Source organism: Caretta caretta, chromosome 8 (genome assembly GCF_965140235.1).
Source record: "Caretta caretta isolate rCarCar2 chromosome 8, rCarCar1.hap1, whole genome shotgun sequence".
In the NCBI taxonomy this organism is placed as follows: domain Eukaryota; kingdom Metazoa; phylum Chordata; order Testudines; family Cheloniidae; genus Caretta; species Caretta caretta.
The window spans coordinates 1,632,696-1,652,297 of NC_134213.1; the positions used below are offsets into that span (position 1 = coordinate 1,632,696).

The 19,602-nt window shown below is 44.8% G+C and overlaps 1 protein-coding gene across 5 annotated transcripts in view; it reads right to left on the reverse strand.

The window, feature by feature from the left end:
- FAF2 (Fas associated factor family member 2) overlaps positions 1-19,602 on the reverse strand; it is a 37,500-nt gene that overhangs the window by 15,852 nt on the left and 2,046 nt on the right. For 3 of the 5 annotated variants that reach the window (XR_007357940.2, XM_075131219.1, XM_048860071.2), the window contains exon 2: positions 1,852-1,920. Coding sequence is in view for 4 of the 5 variants with exons in the window: in XM_075131219.1 (XP_074987320.1) it covers positions 1,852-1,920 (69 nt within the window). In the remaining variant the exon portion in view is untranslated. Of the gene's footprint in view, positions 1-1,851; positions 1,921-9,529; positions 9,701-16,041; positions 16,850-19,602 lie in introns of those variants that run through there. The other 2 variants (XM_075131220.1, XM_048860072.2) reach the window with 2 other exon arrangements.

Sequence of the window (19,602 nt, forward strand, 5' to 3'; positions counted from 1 at the left end):
GCTTAATAAATTTTGGTAACCATTTATGCATAAGCCTGACTTGTTTTCTCTGGTTTACTGTAAAGCAGCCAACACAATTAAAGAACCTCAGCCGTTTTGGCTCTAAAGCCTGGCCATTAGGTGAGAGTACTAAGAGCCTAGCGTTGAGTTGTGCCGCCTCCACGGGGCAAACTCTTGGGGCACCTGTCAGTCAATCCTGGCTGCCCGCTGCGAAGGAGCTCTGAGCTCTAGCAGTTAAAGTCACGGGTGTGGAGAGGCTCTTAGTGCTGCCATTGGGGCACCTGTCAGTCAGTATTGACTGCCCGCTGCGAAGGAGCTCTGAGCTCTAGCAGTTAAAGTCACGGGTGGTTAGGACCTTGGGGCATCCGTCAGCCTAGCCCGGGCTGCCCGCCGCGAAGGGACAGTGCGTCCTAGCGGTTAAAGTCACGGATGGTATAAACGGGCATAGCTGGCACCTCACCAAACATCCTTGGCCGTCGGCTAACAATATGGCAGAACAACAATTTTGGCAGCTTCATTCTAAATGGATTGAAGTGGTAACAATAACAAGCAGCTTTACAGCAAGTGCGATTGGGCTGAATTCAGTTCATAGCTGTTGTGAAGTGGGAATTTTGGTAATATTTTTCTGATTCCATTGTGGGCCTCGGTGTCCCTCTGTGCTGTGTGTGAAGGGTTAAAAAGCTCTTGGGGGAGAGTAGTGGACATGAGGTGAGTGCCTCACATACGGGTCTGGTTGTTAAAGGACTGGCTGAAACCAACCCATAGCAATAGAGCATGTGGAAAGACAATGGAAACCCCCAATCACCAGCATGTTCACTCCTAGCAACCAGCAGCCAAGAGGAAAGAGATTTTCCTCAACCCCTCTGCAGGAGAGCAGAGCAAAGGCCCCAGGTGGAGAACACAGGGGAAAGCTGTCATGTGGCTGGGTTAAGAGCTGGCCTTTGGAGTGACACTCACCTGGCTGGGAGGAAGGACAAAGGGACAGAGTCAGGAAGAGAGCCAAAATGGCTTCGATAGCGGCATTGCTGAAGGGCTCCCTGGCCTGGCATTGGCCAGGTTGAACTCTCTCTTAACCTTTGCCTCTCTTTGCTAGCTTAAGGACTTTCAGATTCTGTACACCAGGTGACTGTGTGGAAAAGGTCACCTGGGTAGTTGCAAACACTCACTGAGAGTATTACACCCTGAGGGGATACAGTACAAGCCTCCCACAGGAGTCTGGCTGGGCTGGATTCGCTGCAGGGAGCCATGAAGACAGACAGGGATCGCTGATGCCTGAAGGTCCAGTTTCGGAGTCCGTGAGCTTGTCCCCGTAGAACCATGCGGGTTCTTGGGGGCTGGCACACTAAAGTGGTCACTTCCAAGGGACTGGGTACAGGCTGGGGCATAGACCAGACCCTGGGGTCGGTGACAGCTTCCATCATGTTTCCCAACGTTAGCAAGGTCTGAATACATCCACTAGGTACGTGTTTTCCGATTTACACTTGGAGCCCGAGAGAAAAGGAATACGAGATAAAGAACTGCAGTTTAGAGAGTGGAGGGTACAATCTCAGTTCAATGAGCAACTCAATATGAATGGAAATTGTGAACAAACAATTAAATGAGACCACCTAAGATTCTTAACAATAAGCAAGGGAATAAAGCTTGCTGGGGGGAGGCTGATTGGGAGCTTGGCAGATTACTTTTGAAGTGTAAGCACGATGATTTTATAATATGACCTTGATTATAATTACTCAGGCCACTACAAGGATCCCTTAAGAAAGAGAATTCTACTTTGAGAGACCCACAGTCATTCAGACTATTAATCTAAGTTGCTGGAAAGAAAAGTGTCCCAACTATAATTCTAATTGGTACCTCTATGTTCCAGTTGTGTTGCTCCAGGGTATGACGACACTGGTCCATAGACTCTATGCCAGTCAAGTCCTGGTGAAGGAAGGAAAAAAACCAAAGGATGAATGCTAAGGAAGTGAGATATTTCTATAGTTCATTGCTGTATTTGAACAGAGGAGTGTTACCATAATACAAAATTAATAACCAGACCCTTTGGTTTAAAAAGCTTCCCCTCCCAATTCAGCACTGATTGCTTCTGGCCATTGCTCATGAAAATCATGCAACTTCTGTAGGTATTCTTATTTCTTCTGTGAAACGGTGCGCTCTCAGACAGGACTTTACATTCTCCCAATACTAAGTAATCCCCAGCACTTCTGCAAGGTAGGTAAGTATCTTACCTATTACCGGCTTCTAGCCAGACTGAGAAATCCAATCAGCCTTACTGCCTGGGAGCCTTCCCCTCCACTCCAGAAGGAATGGGACGCTACTCCTAAAAATCAGTACACATAAAGGTCACCCCCCACCCCCAAGCTCCTGCCTAGCAGGGAGTGAGGGAAGCCATTGGCAAGCCTTCCAGCCCATCACTTCAGGCACAATTCATTGCAACTGTAAAGTGATTCAGGTGAAATGAGTGATATTATTGAAGATGTAGCATTGTTCAGCTTTACACTATATGCTGTAGTGTACAATGTCATCCAGTTTACACAGATACAGCACTCTGAACACATTACAATGTGATCTGAAACTCAGCGATTGTGCAAAAAATACCAAACCACCACCTACAGACTTCACAGCCACCGGGGCTCTCAGTACTCTTTCAACAGCAGGTAAGCACAATTCAAGTCCTTGCTAATCAAAACTTCTGCACAAGTTGCCCATGGACATGGGCATCTGACATGATAAGATAGCAAGCTAACATCACTTTAATCAAAGATTTTTTTCCTCATGCAAAAGTTAACATTCCTGTCACCATACCAGAGAAATAAATCTCTCCCCACACCACCCACTAAAAACATCCTCTAAAATACATAATAGGGTTTTATTTTATACTGTGCCCATCACCATGGTATCTGAGCACATATATATATTTATGGAAAACCATTCTGCTGTTAGCCCTGTAGAAGCAACTGCTTGAAGCAGTCAGTGAAAGTTAGGCATATTATGGGAGATATCATTAAGTGATGTTGGTGCACAAACCTAAAGGTAAATAAAAGAAAGCCACATTGGCTTCCGCTCCATTAAAAAACAAACCAGTAGGGAAATCCTGTTCCATTTGGTAAACTGAAAACCCCTGGGAGAGCTTATATTTGTAGTAGTAATTATTTTACAGGGAAGTGAGTGGCAAGGGAAGACACGATTCATTTTAGTTGTTGCACCTTCCAATGCGCATTGACCCTTTTAAGCCAGAGTCCACTGTTTCCCATTCTGCCTCATTTCTTGTATCAACCCTCTCAGCAAGATCTCTTGTAAGGCCAAGCTTTATTGATTAAGATTAAGTAGCTCATGTTCTGGACTGACTCACTGTTTGCATAGACTGTTTCACTTTCTTTCCTATTAGTGGCTTGAAAAATTTAGTGAACATCTAGCTTTGGGATTAAACCTGATGGCCAGAGAGAGATTTAAAAATTTTTAACGCTAACGTTAAAAAATTATATAGTACACAAGTTAAGAAAAGAGTGTCTGTACATCTAACAAAGAGAGGGAAGAGCATCTTCGCAAGCAGGCTGGCTAACCTAGTGAGGAGGGCTTTAAACTAGGTTCACCCAGGGAAGGAGACCAAAGCCCCGAGGTAAGTGGGAAAGTGGGATACCGGGAGGAAGTACGAGCAGGAGAGCGCAAGAGGGGAGGGCTCCTGCCTCATACTGAGAAAGCCAGACGATCAGCGAGTTATCTTAAGTGCCTATACACAAAGGCAAGAAGCCTGGGAAACAAGCAGGGAGAACTGGAAGTCCTGGCACAGTCAAGGAATTATGATGCAATTGGAATAACAGAGACTTGGTGGGATAACTCACATGACTGGAGTACTGTCATGGATGGATATAAACTGTTCAGGAAGGACAGGCAGGGCAGTAAAGGTGGGGGAGTTGCACTGTATGTAAGAGAGCAGTATGACTGCTCAGAGCTCAAGTATGAAACTGCAGAAAAACCTGAGAGTCTCTGGATTAAGTTTAGAAGTGTAAGCAACAAGGGCGATGTCGTGGTGGGACTCTGCTAAAGACCACTGGACCAGGGGGATGAGGTGGACGAGACTTTCTTCTGACAACTCACGGAAGTGACTAGATTGCAGGCCCTGGTTCTCATGGGAGACTTCAGTCACCCTGATATCTGCTGGGAGAGCAATACAGCGGTGCACAGACAATCCAAGAAGTTTTTGGAAAGCACAGGGGACAATTTCCTGGTGCAAGTGCTGGAGGAACCAACTAGGGGCAGAGCTCTTCTTGACCTGCTGCTCACAAACCAGGAAGAATTTGTAGGGGAAGCAAAAGTGGATGGGAACCTGGAAGGCAGTGACCACGAGATGGTCAAGTTGAGGATCCTGACACAAGGAAGAAAGGAGAGCTGCAGAATATGGACCCTGGACTTCAGAAAAGCAGACTTTGACTCCCTCAGGGAACTGATGGGCAAGATCCCCTGGGAGAACAACATGAGGGGGAAAGGAGTCCAGGAGAGCTGGCTGTATTTTAAAGAATCCTTATTGAGGTTACAAGAACAAACCATCCTGATGTGTAGAAAGAATAGTAAATATGGCAGGCGACCAGCTTGGCTTAATAGTGAAATCCTTGCTGATCTTAAACACAAAAAAGAAGCTTACAAGAAGTGGAAGATTGGACAAATGACCAGGGAGGAATATAAAAATATTGCTCAGGCATGCAGGAGTGAAATCAGGAAGGCCAAATCACACTTGGAGTTGCAGCTCGCAAGAGATGTTAAGAGTAACAAGAAGGGTTTCCTTCAGGTATGTTAGCAACAAGAAGAAAGTCAAGGAAAGTGTGGGCCCCTTACTGAATGAGGGAGGCAACTTAGTGACAAGAGGATGTGGAAAAAGCTAATGTACTCAATGCTCTTTTTGCCTCTGTCTTCACGAACAAGGTCAGCTCCCAGACTACTGCACTGGGCAGCACAGCATGGGGAGGAGGTGACCAGCCCTCTGTGGAGAAAGAAGTGGTTCAGGCTATTTAGAAAAGCTGGACGAGCACAAATCCATGGGGCCGGATGCGCTGCATCCAAGAGTGCTAAAGGAGTTGGCGGCTGTGATTGCAGAGCCATTGGCCATTATCTTTGAAAACTCATGGTGATCGAGGGAGTCCCGAACGACTGGAAAAAGGCTAATGTACTGCCCATCTTTAAAAAAGGGGAGGAGGAGGATCCGGGGAACTACAGGCCAGTCAGCCTCACCTCAGTCCCTGGAAAAATCATGGAGCAGGTCCTCAAGAAATCAATTCTGAAGCACTTAGAGGAGAGGAAAATGATCAGGAACAGTCAGCATGGATTCACCAAGGGCAAGTCATGCCTGACTAATCTAATTGCCTTCTATGATGAGATAACTGGCTCTGTGGGTAAGAGGAAAGCAGTGGATGTGTTATTCCTTGACTTTAGGAAAGCTTTTGATACAGTCTCCCACAGTATTCTTGCCAGCAAGTAAAAGAAGTATGGGCTGGATGAATGGACTATAAGGTGGACAGAAAGCTGGCTAGATTGTCGGGCTCAACCGGTAGTGATCAATGGCTCCATGTCTAGTTGGCAGCCGGTATCTAGCGGAGTGCCCCAAGGGTCCGTCCTGGGGCCGGTTTTGTTCAGTATCTTCATTAATGATCTGGAGAATGGCGTGGACTACACCCTCAGCAAGTCTGCAGATGACACTAAACTGGGAGGAGTGGTAGATATGCTGGAGGGTACGGATAGGATACAGAGGGACCTAGACAAATTAGAGGATTGTGCCAAAAGAAATCTGATGAGGTGCAACAAGGACAAGTGCGGAGTCCTGCACTTAGGATGGATGAATCCCATGCACCGCTACAGACTAGGGACCGAATGGCTAGGCAGCAGTTCTGCAGAAAAGGACCTAGGGGTTACAGTGGACGAGAAGCTGGATATGAGTCAACAGTGTGCCCCTTGTTGCTGAGAAGGCTAATGGCATTTTGGGCTATATAAGTAGGGGCATAGCGAGCAGATCGAGGGACGTGATCGTTCCCCTCTATTCAACATTGGTGAGGCCTCATCTGGAGTACTGTGTTCAGTTTAGGGCTCCACACGACAAGAAGGATGTGGAAAAACTGGAAAGCGTCCAGCGGAGGGCAACAAAAATGATTAGCAAAAAGAAAAGGAGGACTTGTGGCACCTTAGAGACTAACAAATTTATCTGAGCATAAGCTTTTGTGAGCTACAGCTCACTTCATCGGATGCATTCAGTGGAAAATCCAGTGGGAAGATTTATATACATAGAGAACATGTAACAATGGGTGTTACCATACACACTGTAACGAGAGCGATCAGGTAAGGTGAGCTATTACCAGGAGGAGAGCGGGGGACGGACGACACATTTTCTAGCAGTTGACAAGAACATCTGAGGATCAGTCGGCGGGGGGAGGGGGGATAAACATGGGGAAATAGTTTTACTTTGTGTAATGACCCATCCACTCCCAGTCTTTATTCAAGCCTAAGTTAATTGTATCCAGTTTGCAAATTAATTCCAATTCAGCAGTCTCTCATTGGAGTCTGTTTTTGAAGTTTTTTTGGTTGAAGAATTGCAACTTTTAGGTCTGTAATTGAGTGACCAAAGAGATTGAAGTGTTCTCCAACTGGTTTTTGAATGTTACAATTCTTGATGTCTGATGTGTCCATTTATTCTTTTACATAGAGACTGTCCAGTCTGACCAATGTACATGGCAGAGGAGCACTGCTGGCACATATCACATTGGTAGATGCGCAGGTGAACGAGCCTGATAGTGTGGCTGATGTGATTAGGCCCTATGATGGTGTCCCCTGAATAGATATGTGGACACAGTTGGCAACGGGCTTTGTTGCAAGGATAGGTTCCTGGGTTAGTGGTTCTCTTGTGTGGTGTGTGGTTGCTGGTGAGTAGGGGGCGCTGTCTGTAAGCAAGGACTGGCCTGTCTCCCAAGATCTGTGAGAGTGGACTGGAACACATGACTTATGAGGAGAGGCTGAGGGCACTGTGATTGTTTAGTCTGCAGAAGAGAAGAATGAGGGGGGATTTGATAGCAGCCTTCAACTCCCTGTAAGGGGGTTCCAAAGAGGATGGAGCTAGACTCAGTGATGGCAGATGACAGAACAAGGAGTAATGGTCTCAAGTTGCAGTGAGGGAGGTTTAGATATTAGGAAAAACTTTCACTAGGAGGGTGGTGAAGCACTGGAACGAGTTACCTAGGGAGGTGGTGGAATCTCCTTCCTTTGAGGTTTTTAAGGTCAGGCTTGACAAAGCCCTGGCTGGGATGATTTAGCTGGGGATTGGTCCTGCTTTGAGCAAGGGGTTGGACTAGATGACCTCCTTAGGTCCCTTCCAACTGTGATATTTTATGATCTGGGTATAGTTCTTAGATTATTCATAAATAAAAAGTTTGAAAAGTCATAAGATACATATAGTGCATAATCAGCAATAACCCAAATTTAGGTGAATAAATTTAACAATACAGTTTAGATATTAGAGTCCGAATACTCGGGTACATCACTAATGGAAAAGTTGTACAGAGAGTTGGTTGTGGAAAGCAAAATATATTAATAGGGTAGGCCTACACTGTGAGGTCCAGGGAAAATAACCTGGTGAAAAGCCCAGGCTCTTCATTTCTACCCCAAGATGTTGAGGTACTGGGGGTGCTGGGTATCTAATGAGGGGCTGTCAGGTGTCTGAAATTTGAAGGTGCCCTATAGCATAGAGGATATGGCTGCTTGGTGCTATAGCTCCTAATGCCTGAACTGCACATTACTCATCACAGATGAAGCATTCTGAGGTCCAGAGGATCTGTTCCTTAGCAAAATGCAACAAGCATCATGTCTACCACTTGGACTCCCAATTCTGTAAAATAGTGAGACAAGCTCTCACTAAGTCAGTTCTCATTCAATACTTGAGAATATTTTGGGCTAAGTTCGGTTTCCTATTTTAATTTTGAGCCTTACAGAAACTTGGCAAGATCCAACCTGCCACAATACAGGTTGGCTTTACTGCAAGAGACAGCATGCTCTGGCTGTGAAGGTGGAGTGATAATCTGATATAAATTCCTTTGGGCAGTCTCCAATTATACCCATCCATTTTCTAAATCTGTGCACCTTTCACTCCTGTCCACTTTTGCTATTCCTGTTAAATTTTGCTTGCTACCTCCCCAAGTTACTTGGCTCTTTTAGAACAGATATCCAGGTCCTCTTGAAAACCTTTGGCTGTCCAGGTGAGAATGTTTTGAGGATCAAGGGACTTCAGTTGCCATACTGAAGATGGATGGCTCATCTGTTTTAGGAATCTGAGATTTTTCTCCCCACACACAAACATTTTGGATTCTCCCTCAACTATTAATTCACCTTGTAAACAAGAGCAGTGCTTGAGATTTAGCACTTGGACTAAATCAGGATTCTGTTGCTCCTGAGCACTCTGACTTTGCCGATCTACTCTTTGCCACAGCTACAAGACTGGACCTTTTCTAGAGTTAGAAGAGTACAGCAGTTCAGCTTCTCTTTCCCCTAAGAGACTTCACGGTCATTAGAATGATCAGCTTTCCTCGTTAGCCTGACACCACTCAGTGACAGCGTACATACAAAAATATATTCACAGGCCTCCAATTGTAGCATTTAAGTCAGGCCTGGTCTGTACTAAAAAGTTATGTCGACCCAACTAAGTCACACACCTGAGTGACACAGTTAAGCCAATCTAACCCCAGACATAGACTGTGCCAGGACGGAAGAATTATTCCATTGACCTAGTTACCGCCTTTTGGGGAGATGAATTAACTACGCTGACAGGAGAGGCCCTCCCGTCAACATAGGTAGCGTCTACACTGAAGTGTTACAATGGCGCAGCTGCAGTATGATTTCAAGTGTAGACAAGCCCTCAGTCACTTAAATCAGATATTTCTAGCCTGGTATTCTTGTTCATTTGAGATCTCCAATTCAATGACACCTGCTTTTGTTGCTGAAATATCTTATCCGTAAAGTTACGATTTTGTCATGGTTATTTTTAGTGAAAGTCACAGACAGGTTGTGGGAAACAAACAAAAAGTCACAGAAGCCATGACCTGTGTGTGACTGGGAACTTTGAGGCCCCCCGTGCCACCCGCAGCATCTGGGAGATCTGGGGCTCCCTCACTGGCTGACAGCTCCAGTCCCGCTGCCCCAGGGCTGAAGGGAAAGTGTTATGGAGGTTTCTGAAAGTCACGGAATCTGACTTCCATGACAATCTTATCCTTACTTATCAGCGAGTTTCATGGCCATTAAGTCTCAGCTTTAAGGATCTTTTACAAAATTTGCTGTCATTCAACTAAATTCCATGCTTTTAACTCCAGCCACACTTCACTGTCTGCTATTATGAAGTATCCTTCTGAAACAAGGACTTGGATAACAAACTACGTTCCTAAGGGCATGTCTACAATACGAACTTTTGCCTCCACAAGTTATGTTGGCATTAAGCTACAGCAGTTAGTATATTGCTTGTGTATCTTCCTATTTGGCTCTTTGCATCTGTGCTGTGCGTACTCACCAGGAGTGGCTGTGTTGATGCACTGCACAGCACAGTGCACCATGGGTAGGTATTCCAGTACGCAACCCGCCACCCTCCAGCACGCTGTCTTTTAGTAAGTTTTTGGCACTTCATGATGAGGCAGAAACTAGTCATGCAGGGGTGACTGGGTGCAAGAGGTCAGTTTACCAGATTACAACTGTTTCCATTCCATGTCATCTATAGTCCACAATTTTCACCTGTTTAAAAATCCCATGCAGCCCTCCTTGCTGTCCACCTTCCGTGACATAATCATGGAGCCTGAACAGCTCTTAACCACTGCCATAAGTGTTGCAAGCACAAGACACACAATCCTTCAGTATTGGCATAGCTGCAAGAAGAGCCATGGGGAACATGATGATTTGCAGGAGGGCAGATTGCTGAGAGACAAGCGAGAACCAATTCAAGGTCGTTGGTGGCATTCACGAAGCAGCTGCAAATGGTGGAGTGCCGCTTCTGGGTCTGAGAAATGAGCACTGTCTGGTGAGATTGCACCATAATGCAGGCTTAGGATGATGAACAGTGACTGCAAAACTTTTGGATGCACAAGGTCGCATTTCCAGATCCATGCGCCGAGCGTGCCCCAGGCCTCCAGCATAGGGACACCAGAATGAAAGCTGCATTGACAGCAGAGAAGTGAGTTGCAATCGCCTTGTGGTAATTTGCAATGCTGGATTGCTACCAGTCAGTGGGAAGTCATTTTAGAGCTGGAAAATCCAGGGTGGGAGCCATTGTCCTACAAGTGTGCAGGCCATGAACTGTCTCCAGCTATGCAGGACTGACTCTCAGCAACATGCAGGACCCGGTGAGTGGATCTGCAGCAGTGAGGTTCTCAAATGGCAATGGAGTAAGAGACGGCACGCATATCCCTATTTTGGCACCAGATCACCTTGCCACCAAGCATGTCATCAGAAAGGGCTACTTTTCTATGGTTGTGCAAGCCTTGCTGGATCACCGGGGATGAGTCATCCACATCAACGCTGGCTGGTCAGGGAAGGTGCATGACGCTTGCATCTTTAAGAAGGCAGTTTTGTAGAAAGCTACAAGCAGGTGCTCTCTTTCCCAACCAGCCGATTACCAGTTGCAATGTTGAAATTACACTAGTGATCCTGGGGGCTCCAGCCTCCAGCTCATGAAGTCAAACACCAGCCACCTCAAGAGCTATCAGCTCAGCAGGTGCAGAATGACAGTTGAATGTACTTTCGGTAGATTGAAGGGACGCTGATCCTGTTTGGCCACAAGATTGAATCTCAGTGAAAAAAATATCCCAGCCATTACAGCTGCCTGCTTGTCCTGCATAATATCTGTGAAGGGAAGGGGGAAAGTTGCCACTGGGGTGGAGGTAGAGTGGCTGTCTGCTGACTTGGAACAGTGAGACACAAGGGCTATCAGATGAGCTCAACAAGGAACCCTACAGCTTAGGGAAGCTTTGGAAGAGCACTTGAACAGCGAATCACAGTAACGCATTGTGGTGTACTGGGCTATACCTGGACCTGCTGTTTTGAGGCCTCTTAGGAATTGTGTGGTGCTTAGTGTACATCTAAGAATATAACACTGTCAAAGTAACTATTAATTTTGTGGTGCTTCCTGTGCATTTATGATTATTACACTGTGTTTGTCACTGATCCTGAGTTGTGTCACACTGTACAACAAGCAGCAAGCAGGTACTTTCAGTACCACTAGCCACTCTGCAGCATATGTTAATTAATTTTCCCAACAGAAAACTGAGTAACAAAACCAGTGCAAAGAAAACTGCAATTTAAAAGCAAAAACATTAACAACTGAATAAATTTATGGAATAGAACTTTACAAGGGAAAAGAACATTCATGTCCATTTTAGCTACACATACAGCAACCATGGCTTTCACAGGTCAGTGCATGTGAAGGTGTAGCTGTTTTTAACGTCCCCTGGCATGGAGTGGTCAGAGTAGGGATGTGGGCCCCTGACGCCACATGGCATGTTGAGAAGGACGTACTGCAATGAGTTCTCCATGGACTGCAAAGGGAAGCGAGCCCGTGACTGTTGAACCTGTAGGTCCACAAGAGTCTGCAACATCTGTGTGCGCTGCCGGAGATGCTCCATTGTGTCCTGGTGCATCTCCCTCTCCTTTTTCTGCACCTTTCTTCTGTCTGCTCTGTCCTTCTTCATACAGTCTGCAATATTCACCCTCCAGGCCCTCTGCTCCCAGTCTGATGCAGCACTGGCTTCTTACATGATCTCGCTGAACATGTCATCCTGAGTTCTCTTCTTTGCCTGGCTCAGCATTTGGCAGGTGTGGAAGAGGAATCTCTCATGGCCACAATAGCAGCAGCTACAGATAAAACACACAAACATACCATTGTCAGTACAGTCACAATGGAAAGTAAAAGTTAACATTCAGAACTCCCTTCCCTTGATCTCCTCCAAGTTTTGAACAAGACATGCTTATTGACACTTCTGCTTCGGAGCGCTTGTGCATGGCAACACTCACAGAACTAGCCATGGTGCAGAAAATGAGGGGGGAATGGCTCAGTTACATTAAACTATCACAAAAACAATGAGGAGTTGGGTGGCACCTTAGAGATTAACAGATTTATTGATCCATGAATCTGAAGTGGGTTTTTTACCCACGAAAGCTTATGCCCGAATAAATCGGTTAATCTTGAAGGTGCCACCGTACTCCTTGTTGTTTTTGTGGATACAGACTAACACAGATACTCCTCCGATATTAAACTATCAGTATAGATCAAGGGAACTGAACATTGCAACCATTTTCCACATGCGGTAGTGGTTTTAGCAGATCTCACTCCTGACAGGCACAGAGAGCACAGCTGCTGCTGGTCCCAAAAGCACCTGGGCCCATCTGCTGCCAGCCTGTTTACTGCAGTGGTGCCTGCTGAAGTTATTGACAACTGGCATGGAAAAGGAAGAAATAAGGCTGCCACCCTCAGAACCCTTTGGGTGAGGACGGCAGAGTACCTCCAGGAAAGTTTCATTGAGATCTCTCAGGAAGATTCAAGTGACATCCAACTGCTCTGCACGCCCTCTTGCCTAACTGTACAGGGGAATGAAAAGCAAACAACGTCTCTGCCTCTCTTTGTTGAACTGCTACCACTTCTAGTATTAGTGAGTGAGTGAAAAGTCGATAGCTGCGTCCTGTGAAGCTGGGGATGCCATCAGTACATCACTAATCACCAACAGGAAATATATTTACAAACTTACCTGAGATTCCTTCCCCTGCACTGGGCTTGTCCATGATCTACTGCCAGGACTGACTGGATCGCAGTGGAGTCTCAAACAGGTCCTGGCTTGCAGTGCAGCCAAACCCATCAGTCACATGTCCCCCATCCTCCTGCTCTTCCTCACTGTTCAAACTAGGGGCCTGTGACTTGGGCTTCTCAGAGATATCCATGATCGTGTGCAGGGTGGTGGTGGGGTCTCTGCGAAGTAGGCATGCAGCGCTTTGTAAAAGCAGCAAGTCTGCAGCTCAGACTGGATCGACTGTTGGCCTCCCTGGCCTTCTGATATGCCTGCTGCAGTTCCTTTGCTTTCAGATAGCATTGCCGCTGCTCTCTCATATATCCCTTCTCCTGCATGCCCCATGCAATCTGCTCGTAGATGTCCTCTTTTCCCCACAGGCCCAGGAAATCCAATATCTTCTGTCCACTCCAAGCCAGAATGGATCTGGAGCGTGTAGCTCGCATGGTCAGCTGGGCAGTTGCACACAACAATGGAGAGCTGCTAGGTGTGCTCGCCAAACTGGACAATCAGGAAAATGCATTTCAACAATCTGCAGTGCTTTAACAGGTTGGTGTGTGGGGGGGAGGCATCTGGTCTCTGTGACCCCTGGACAGTGAAATTCACAATTTTGACCAGAGTGGTTGGTTTCGCGCATTGTGAGACAGCTGCAGGAAGTCTGTTAAGGTTAACATAGGAAATGCAGTATCTACACTTGTACTGTGTCGGCCTCAGTATATTGACCATGGCCCAGTGCCACTCGGGGAGATGATGTTACTGCATTACGGTAACAGCATGCCTACTCAGGTAGGAGACAAATTTAAGTGTAGACACATGCACAACTAGGTTATCACAAGGTGGCTTACATTGACCTAACTTTGTAGCGTAGCCTAGACATCAATGAATGTACATTCTGGATGCCTTTTCAAAGCACTGGACCTGAGTGGACACAAGCACATACTTTATCCCGCTGCCTGCTATTTGTTCAGGCATTTGAGTTTTTACAATGGAGCATCTAAGCCTTTGAATAGCATGTGTTGTAAAGCTCCTCATCACCATCTCTTTTAATAACCCTGAAATGCCGCTAGCGATTGCATATTTACAAGATTCAGAAACTTGTTCACACCTTTGTTTTTACAGATCAGGATTACGGCTGGGCACCGTTAACAGGACTGCCTGTCCTGACAGAACATTCTCTCCTTTTTAAGTTACGCAAAATACAGTAGCAGTTTTTGGATGAAAAGCAAATATACATCACAGTTTGTTACATAAGAACGGCCATACTGGGTCAGGCCAAAGGTCCATCCAGCCCAGTATCCTGTCTGCTGACAGTGGCCAATGCCAAGTGCCTCAGAGGGAGTGAACCTAACAGGTAATGATCTAGTGATCTCTCTCCTGCCATCCATCTCCACCCTCTGACAGAGACTAGGGACACCATTCCTTCCTCATCCTGGCTAATAGCCATTAATGGACACAGCCTCCATGAATTTATGCAGTTCCCTTTTAAACCCTGTTATAGTCCTAGCCTTCACAACCTCCTCAGGCAAGGAGTTCTACAGGTTGACTGTGCGCTGAGTGAAGAAGAACTTCCTTTTATTTGTTTTAAGCCTGCTACCCATTAATTTCATTTGGTGGCCCCTAGTTTTATATTATGGGAACAAGTAAATAACTTTTCCTTATTCACTTTCTCCACACCACTCATGATTTTATAGACCTCTATCATATCCCCCCTTAGTCTTCTCTCTTCCAAGCTGAAAAGTCCTAGCCTCTTTAATCTCTCCTCATATAGGACCTGTTCCAAACCCCTAATCATTTTAGTTCCCTTTTCTGAACCTTTTCTAATGCCAGTATATCTTTTTTGAGATGAGGGGACCACATCTGTACGCAGTATTCAAGATATGGGCGTACTATGGATTTATATAAGGGCAATAAGATATTCTCCATCTTATTCTCTATCCCTTTTTAAAAGAGTCCTAACATCCCATTTGCTTTTTTGACAGCCTCTGTGCACTGCGTGGACGTCTTCACAGAACTATCAACAATGACTCCAAGATTTTTCTCCTGATCGGTTGTAGCTAAATTAGCCCCCATCATATCGTATGTATACTTGGGGTTATTTTTTCTAATGTGCATTACTTTACATTTATCCACATTAAATTTCATTTGCCATTTTGTTGCCCAATCACTTAGTTTTCTGAGATCTTTTTGAAGTTCTTCACAGTCTGCTTTGGTCTTATCTTGAGCAGTTTAGTATCATCTACAAACTTTGCCACCTCACTGTTTACCCCTTTCTCCAGATCATTTATGAATAGGTTGAATAGGATTAGTCCAAGGACTGACCCTTGGGGAACACCACTAGTTACCCCTCTCCTCCATTCTGAAAATTTACCATTTATTCCTACCCTTTGTTCCCAGTGTTTTAACCAGTTCTCAATCCATGAAAGGATCTTCTCTCTTATCCCATGACAACTTAATTTACGTAAGTTACATAAGTTCCATTAGTTTTAAAGAGTGTTGATCTTATTTGCAGGAGGGCTTACAGAGCTGGTTAGCTAGGTGTATGTTTTGATGAGTACTAATTCACAACACTATTCACTGACCATCCCTGTAATATTGCAGTTGTGTTCTTGGTAACATTCCAGGCTTTATCCACAATGGCAATTTTCATAAAACCTCCCAAGATTGGGAGCATTAGTGTAGATCAGCCTACAACAGTTTTACCACAATTTGCATTAGTACTCCCACGACTGTTACAGCCAATGGAGATGTACTGGTGATAGGAGGTTTCCCCCAAAACTGCCTGTGTAGATGCAACCTCAGGACCAGCATCAGCTTGTTAAATAGCACTCTTGCTACCATGTTCCAGTGTAGAGGCAGCATAGTTCAGAGATGTTTAGAAATCATCTCACTGACGCTGAAAATAGTTTTCCACTGCATGTTAAAGCCTGGTATGACTATAGTTCAAACTGTCAGTCAAGAACCATGTTTAGACCATTCTTGCTGGCAAAATATTAATGCAGTTTCCCTATAGCTTGTAGGGACCTTTGTATTAACAGCAACCCCCCCCCCCCCTTTTTTTTAATACACTAGCCAGCAAGACCATGTTAGAAATCTAAAGTAAATACCACACTTCAATTGCAGTCAGCTTTAATTTCCAGTATCTTATGTGAATTTGTCAGATAATCATGTAAAGGTTTTCCCGCCAGAAAAAGTAGCACATTTTATTAGTCTTTAGTTTCAAATGCCTAAATGACATTTTCAAACAATTCCACTTAACCATAATTTTCCTCTTTACTGCTATCCAGTAGACCCTCAAAGGTATGAGCATCAGAGTTACGGACTTGCTGGTCAACTGGACAACCTGTGGAACTGGAAGTCAATCAATCAGGCAGCAGCACAGACAAAAAAAACCCAAACAAAAAGCAAATACTGCACTGCTTTGGGGCTCTAGCCCTGGGGCTCGGGGCTTGAGCCACAGGGGTTGGAACTGCAGCCGCAGGGTGGAGGGGTGGTCAGGGCTTCAGCCCTGCGGCTCCACTCCCAGTTTCAGCCTCATGTGGGGTGCTGGGCCTCAGGGCTTCAGCCCTGCAGCTCCGCTCCCAGCTTCAGCTACTCATGGGGTGCTGAGGCTTTAGCTATAAGGGGAGTGCCTGTTTCAGCCCCAGCACTCCCCCTGTAGCTAAAGCCCTGAGTCCCAGTGCTCCCCCAGGTCTAAAGCCGTGAGCCCCGGTGCTCCTGTGGGGCAGAAGCCCAGAGACCCCTGGCACCCCGAGTGTCAGAAGCCTTCCATCACTAGAGTATCTACATACTGTCTCTCTCTCTGAATTCACAGGCCTTGTCCTTTTACTCAATTCACTTTACTTCTTACTATACCTTTAGACAAATATAAAGAGATAACAAAAAAGCTAATCCCAGCAAACCAGCAGTCACAAACAGGCTCTCAAGCAGAACAATGTAACCTAACATGGGGGCTCAGAATGCACGAATGCATGACATAACAGGAACTTTCAAAAACTACAATATCAAGAACCACAAAAGCCCCATTAAAAACAAGCATCTAGAAAGTTCAACATTTGTCTCCCATATACCACTTCAACTTCTCATATAAGATACAGAACCCTAAGAAAAAAAGTTGAAGCTGCTTTGTGAGGCAGTCCATTCCCTACAGTTTTGAGATGCAGATTAAAATCCCTGAAAGCTTCTCAGATCAAAGCAGTGAAAAGTGGAATTCAATGTTTTAGTAGCATATTTGCTCAAGAGGTCAGTACTAACAAGCATAAGATTTTGGAGGTTTGTATATTAGACTTTTAGGAAGTTTCTCTTTCTTTGGAAGACTCATATGTTGAAACATCACATAAAAGATGCAAGTCCTCACACCCTCATGACTGGCACTACTGTTAATTCCCAACCTACTGCCAAATTCCAGAGAATTATGTTTCCAAGGGCAAAGAGCATCTGACGTCTAGCAACACAAAAGCCTTTCCCAAATCTTTTTTAGAAGAGAATTTCTTTGCAAGTGTGTTTATCAAGTGTTTTGATATGTATTGTGATGCCCAAAGTATCAGAGGCATTTTGCTAACAAGTTTCCTATCTCTCCACTCCTCAAACTAAAGAGATGTTTGGCTCCTTTCAGCCGCATGCCACTATTTTACTTTTGTTAATAAATTTAGATGAAAGGTAGGTTCATTGCCTTTTTTTGAATGACACTACAGTTTTGAAAGCAAATTTCTTCTCATCACAACAGACACTATCCCATTCTGTGTCTGCAGAGGAAAGCCAACGCTCAGCCATCACTACATTAGAACACAGTCAGAACCTTGAGAATCAGGCCAGAAATGCCATAATGAACATGACAGGTTTCAGAGTAACAGCCGTGTTAGTCTGTATTCGTAAAAAGAAAAGGAGTACTTGTGGCACCTTAGAGACTAACCAATTTATTTGAGCATAAGCTTTTGTGAGCTACAGCTCACTTCATCGGATGCATACTGTGGAAAGTGTACACTTTCTTCTACACTTTCCACAGTATGCATCCGATGAAGTGAGCTGTAGCTCACAAAAGCTTATGCTCAAATAAATTGGTTAGTCTCTAAGGTGCCACAAGTACTCCTTTTCTTTTTATAATGAACATGGATCAACAATGAAATCCTACAAAAGCAGCCTCACTTTGTTCTGGCTCCTAACAAACAGGACTGCATCTCTGTCTGGATTTCCCAAACCTACTCATATCCAGCTTCTTTCTACAGATGTCCCTAAAGACAGCCATTGACCAAAACCAAATTAAGAACCTTTTGTTTGCTCACACAGTATTGGACAGGACAATTCAAGGATACAAAAGGACTTAATATTTATGTTTGACTTAAAATAGAAGCTATTTTTCCATAACAAACTGAAATTAAAGTTGTAAGAATCACTTCTTGAAAAAACAAACCCTTGAAAAGAACTACGAATTTTCTTAACACACACGTTAATGAGCCTGGAAATTCCAAGTTAAAGTTCCCCCTTTAAAAAAAAAAAAATCCAAGATACTTGTAAGTACACAAATTCAGAGTTAACTCAAACCACCTTAACTCTGCCCTCCTTTCATAAGGGAATCATGAAAACAACCAAAAGTTGAAAAACATTATCCCTCCATCACCTGGTTTCATTTCATCACTGACCTTAAAGACTTTAATTACCTTTTTAATTTATACAGCTGTTATGCAGACCGCAGTCTTATTTAAAGTAACAAACAGTCCTTGTATAATAGATCCTTTTAACCTTAACTTCAGGTTAATTTTTTTTTAATTAAGAACTTCCTTAGGTTTTTATAAACATTTAAGAACGGATCAATGACAAGAGTCCATGTGGACCTTGCAAGCTACACAGGGATGGGCTCAATTCTTTCCAAGATAGTCTCCTGCCTCTGCTGTGTGACTGTCTCTTTCCTCAAAAAGAAAAGGAGAACTTGTGGCACCTTAGAGACTAACTAATTTATTTGAGCATAAGCTTTCGTGAGCTACCGCTCACTTCATCAGATGCATGTTTGCCAACGTGGTTTCCTGACCACCACTTCCCCCATCATGTTCACCTACATCTGGGCCATGCTTGCTTTGCAAAGCACTCATGGGGTCACATCTCCAATATATGCTTTTTAGCCACGCAAATGTTATGAGGTATGTGGAAAAACCACAGCTAACATCTAAATAGTTGTACTCAACATCCACAAACAAAATTTGTGGTTGATTACTGGCTGAAGTTCTATGGCCTAAGTTATCCAGGTCAGATGACATTATCACAAGGAGAAAAGGAGTATTAGTGGCACCTTAGAGACTAACCAATTTATCTGAAGCATAAACTTTCGTGAGCTACAGCGCACTTCATCGGATGCATGAATGTATCATGGATGCATCCGATGAAGTGAGCTGTAGCTCACGAAAGCTCATGCTCAAATAAATTGGTTAGTCTCTAAGGTGCCACAAGTCCTCCTGTTCTTTTTGCGAATACAGACTAACACGGCTGCTACTCTGAAAATTATCACAGGGGTCCCTTCTAGCCTTAAAAATCTACGGACCTTCAAAACTAGGAGGTTGGAAACTTATTTGACAAAGAGAATGAGAAACTGCCTGCTTTGTCCCCCCCCCCCCCCCGCACTGAAAGCTTCCCACTCAGCACTGGCAAGCACGCAAGGAATTTCCCAGGGCGTGTAATTCAAGAGGCTGGGGCAGTCGGTGAAGATTGCCCCGCGGGCAGGTGCACTGACTCATTCACAACTCACGTCCCGCGTGCACGAACACTAATCAGAGCCCCCAGCGCTTGTAAGCCACCAGGAGGGTCCACGGCACCCTGCAGAACACGCTGC